The 3,436-nt window shown below is 44.5% G+C and overlaps 1 protein-coding gene across 2 annotated transcripts; it reads left to right on the top strand.

Annotated features, from left to right (window-relative positions):
- Nucleotides 1-469: 469 nt before the first annotated feature.
- LOC137934419 (alpha-L-fucosidase 1-like) lies at nucleotides 470-2,660 on the top strand. 2 transcript variants are annotated; one of them, XM_068778737.1, is made up of 3 exons: nucleotides 470-1,093; nucleotides 1,182-2,119; nucleotides 2,197-2,660. In XM_068778737.1, exons 1-2 carry the CDS (start codon nucleotides 561-563, stop codon nucleotides 2,089-2,091), a joined length of 1,443 nt encoding a protein of 480 aa, XP_068634838.1. In that variant the 5' UTR covers nucleotides 470-560; the 3' UTR covers nucleotides 2,092-2,119; nucleotides 2,197-2,660. The 2 variants fall into 2 exon arrangements, with proteins under 2 accessions (XP_068634838.1, XP_068634837.1); XM_068778736.1 differs by having other exon boundaries at nucleotides 1,182-2,660.
- The last annotated feature ends 776 nt before the right edge of the window (nucleotides 2,661-3,436 follow it).

The following is a 3,436-nucleotide window of genomic DNA, read 5'->3' as shown; positions in this document are numbered from 1 at the left end:
TATAAGTCCAGCTATCAGAGCTTAGAATAGTGGAATTTTCCAAGCAAGGGTTATTGGGTGATGAATATCAATAGGGGAACATCGATAACAAAAATTCCTTTGTCTCCTTATGATTTGTGATTGGATTTCTACTTTGAAATTGTGTTATTGATTCCATGCCTAAGTTAAATTTTTAACTTGTAAATCTCAATTGATGTGACCACCCTTTTTTTGTTTTTTAAGAGGTACCCATTGATGTGACCATTAAATAAAATGCACATGCATTTGTTTTGTGTCTGGAAATATTCCTTCAATAATTCTTACAATATGCATATGCATTTGTTTTATTTCAGCAAATATTCCATTCCAGGAACTGGTAAAGATCTTTTCCTGTAATTCCTGGGTGGCCCGGGTACGAAGGGAGAATCTTTACTGAACTGGCCGGTGTCTATCATTTGCATCATCAGTATCGCTTTATCGTCTTCACAGCGCACCATAAAACAAAAATAAAAGAGAACAAAAAGAACCACAGACCAACCACATTAATCCTCCAAATCCAGAGAAAAGCTTCAGAAATCAGAATGAGCTTAGGAAGCATCAGTTTGCTGTTTGCTCTACTGCTTCGAGCCTTTGGCTTGGCTGCGTCAAAGGCTACGCCGCCTCCATTGCCAGTTCTTCCACTCCCAACATATTCTCAGCTAAAATGGCAGCAAAGAGAGATGATAATGTTTCACCATTTTGGTGTCAATACCTTCACGGACTCGGAGTGGGGAACAGGGCACGAGAACCCCTCTGTTTTCAATCCGACGGGACTGGATACCCGGCAATGGGTAGAAGTGGCTGCCAAATCCGGCTTCTCCCTTGCTATTCTCACCGCCAAACATCACGATGGCTTCTGCTTATGGCCTTCTAGATATACAGACCATTCTGTGGAGAGAAGTAATTGGAGATACGGCAAAGGGGATGTGGTGAGAGAGTTCACGGACGCGGCCAAGGAGAGAGGAATTGATGTGGGGCTGTATCTCTCGCCATGGGACCGCCATGAGAAACGCTACGGGAGGGACGTAGCCTACAATGAGTTTTACTTGGGCCAGTTGCAGGAGCTCTTCACGAGGTAATTAACGCTCTGGCATTTGCTTCACTATTCAGGTGCTCTGAGCTAACAAATTACCTGATCCTATATATCCTATCGCCGCGTTCAGGTACGGGCGTGTTCACGAGGTCTGGTTTGATGGAGCAAAGGGCGCGAACGCCCCCAACATTACATACTACTTCTCCTCATGGTTTTCTATGGTGGAGGAGTTGCAGTCCACCATTAACATATTCTCCGACGCAGGGCCTGACGTTAGATGGGTGGGAAACGAAATGGGTTACTCTGGAAACACCAGTTGGTCAACAATTAACCGAACATCTCTCCGGATCGGAGACGCGAGCTTGGTTAATTATCTAAACACCGGTGATCCCAGTGGAACCGATTGGGTGCCTCCTGAATGCGATGTCTCCATAAGAAAAGGCTGGTTTTGGCACAAATCCGAGAGCCCAAAGCCTCTCAGCCAGCTCCTCGACATCTACTACAAGTCGGTGGGAAGGAACTGTGTGATGCTACTAAACGTCCCACCAAACACAACCGGGCTTATCTCCGAGTCCGACGTCCAGCGGTTAGGAGAATTCCACAGAGCCATTGATAGTATTTTCTCCGTTAATTTAGCAACGGAGAGCGCAGTGAAGGCGAGCAGCATAAGAGGTGGGAAAAACGGAGACTTCGTCACAGCAAATGTCCTGGACGACGACCACCTATGGACGTTCTGGGCGCCGGAAGTGAACAAGAACAACAGACACTGGGTAGAACTGAGAGGGGAGTTCCGGTTCAATGTGGTGAGGATTCAAGAAGCAATTGGGCTCGGGCAGAGGATCAAGAAGCATCAAGTGTTTGCAGACGGGCGGTTGTTGGCCCGTGGAACAACCGTCGGTTACAAGAGGCTGCACCGGTTGGATCAGGTGGTTCATTGTCAAAGCTTGAAGATTAAGATTGAGGAATCCAAGGGGCTGCCTCTGATTTCATCCGTGGGTCTCCATTTTGATCCGTTTTGGGAATCCAAACACGGGACTTGAACCGATCTGTGTCGTCGATTTCAATTAGGTAAACTTCTCCTCCTCAGTTACGCAGACTATAGGAAGTGAAGACGCATTTTTACCTTGTTTTCATCTTTGTTACAGGAAACGAATAAGAAACTGCAACTTTTTGGCGGGTCCCAGTCTTAGTTTAATTTTTTTTATACTAAAAGGGCCTTGTGAAGAGGAGAAGCACGTGACTTTTTTCAGTACGGATAAAGTGAGCGGGGACAAAAAGTAGAATAAATCTGTAATGCGGTTACACGTGTTCGTTGCTGTTTTTGTTGATTTCTTCAAACTTTTTGTTTGAAGTAGTCTTAAAGCAATCACGGATTTATTGGGAACGGAGTCGTTGTCCCCTTCAGTACTCATCAGTTGTTTAGGGTCCTAACCAACGAGCTTATAAATAGTGTAAGGCCTTGAGTCATTCGTTTCAATAAATACATTCACTAGCAAGCCACCTAACCCAAACTAAGTCCTACTAACCCTAGGACTAAACCTTGCATTGTGTCACAAGTCATCTTCCATCTACAATAACAGGCCACGCCACTACACCATCCATCACTAGTCCTAGTCTAACTAGGATTAGTCCTCCCACATCCCTAGTTCCATTACAAGTCCATCACTTCCACCTACTTAGAGTCTCTATGCTGAAAGCTTTGAATAAACTTTTAAATTGTACTCAAACTTTAACTTTACTATCTATTCGAATAGTTTAGCAAACAAATAGTACAATTAAATGAATACCAAAGAGACGTATTTGAAGAACAAAGTGTTCTAATAGGGTATTCAGTTTTTCGATAGTGTTACAGATGGAGAGTGAAGAAGTGTGAATACAGGGAACCTGACCCAACCCGACAAGTTACTAATTTCACCCCATAGGTTAGGATGATGCGGGAAAAAAACCGTTGGGTTTTCCCAAACCCAATCCGAACCTAACCCACATATGAAACAAAGATATAAAACAGAGTCGAGAATGGTATGGTTTTATGAGGATGGAATGGGAACGGGTCGGGTTTAAGTTTGGCTTATAGGGATGGGCAAGGACGGTGATCGGGTCAAATTCGGGTTTGACAATTCAGGTTTTTTAGGTTTGGGGCTGGGGTTTGGGGTCGGGGATTGGGTTTAGGTAGTGTCTGGTAAACAAAGATAGCCCACAATGTGCCCTCTCCACCCCATACGTTTGCCCCAAGTGACAGATTTATGTCATTGTATATGTTGGAAGATGGGCTCAAGCCAACACATTCAAGTGTGTTAGAAGATGAGATCAAGCCCATAAGACCAAGGATGACCCACATATCCAAGATATGTGGAAAGCCCATAAGCCCACATAGTGATGGCAGGA

The sequence above is a fragment of the Aristolochia californica genome, unplaced genomic scaffold (genome assembly GCF_029961685.1).
Source record: "Aristolochia californica isolate CCGP_79_NKW_82.1479 unplaced genomic scaffold, dmAriCali1.0.hap1 SCAF_6, whole genome shotgun sequence".
In the NCBI taxonomy this organism is placed as follows: domain Eukaryota; kingdom Viridiplantae; phylum Streptophyta; class Magnoliopsida; order Piperales; family Aristolochiaceae; genus Aristolochia; species Aristolochia californica.
This window is presented reverse-complemented; position numbering and strand designations above follow the sequence as displayed.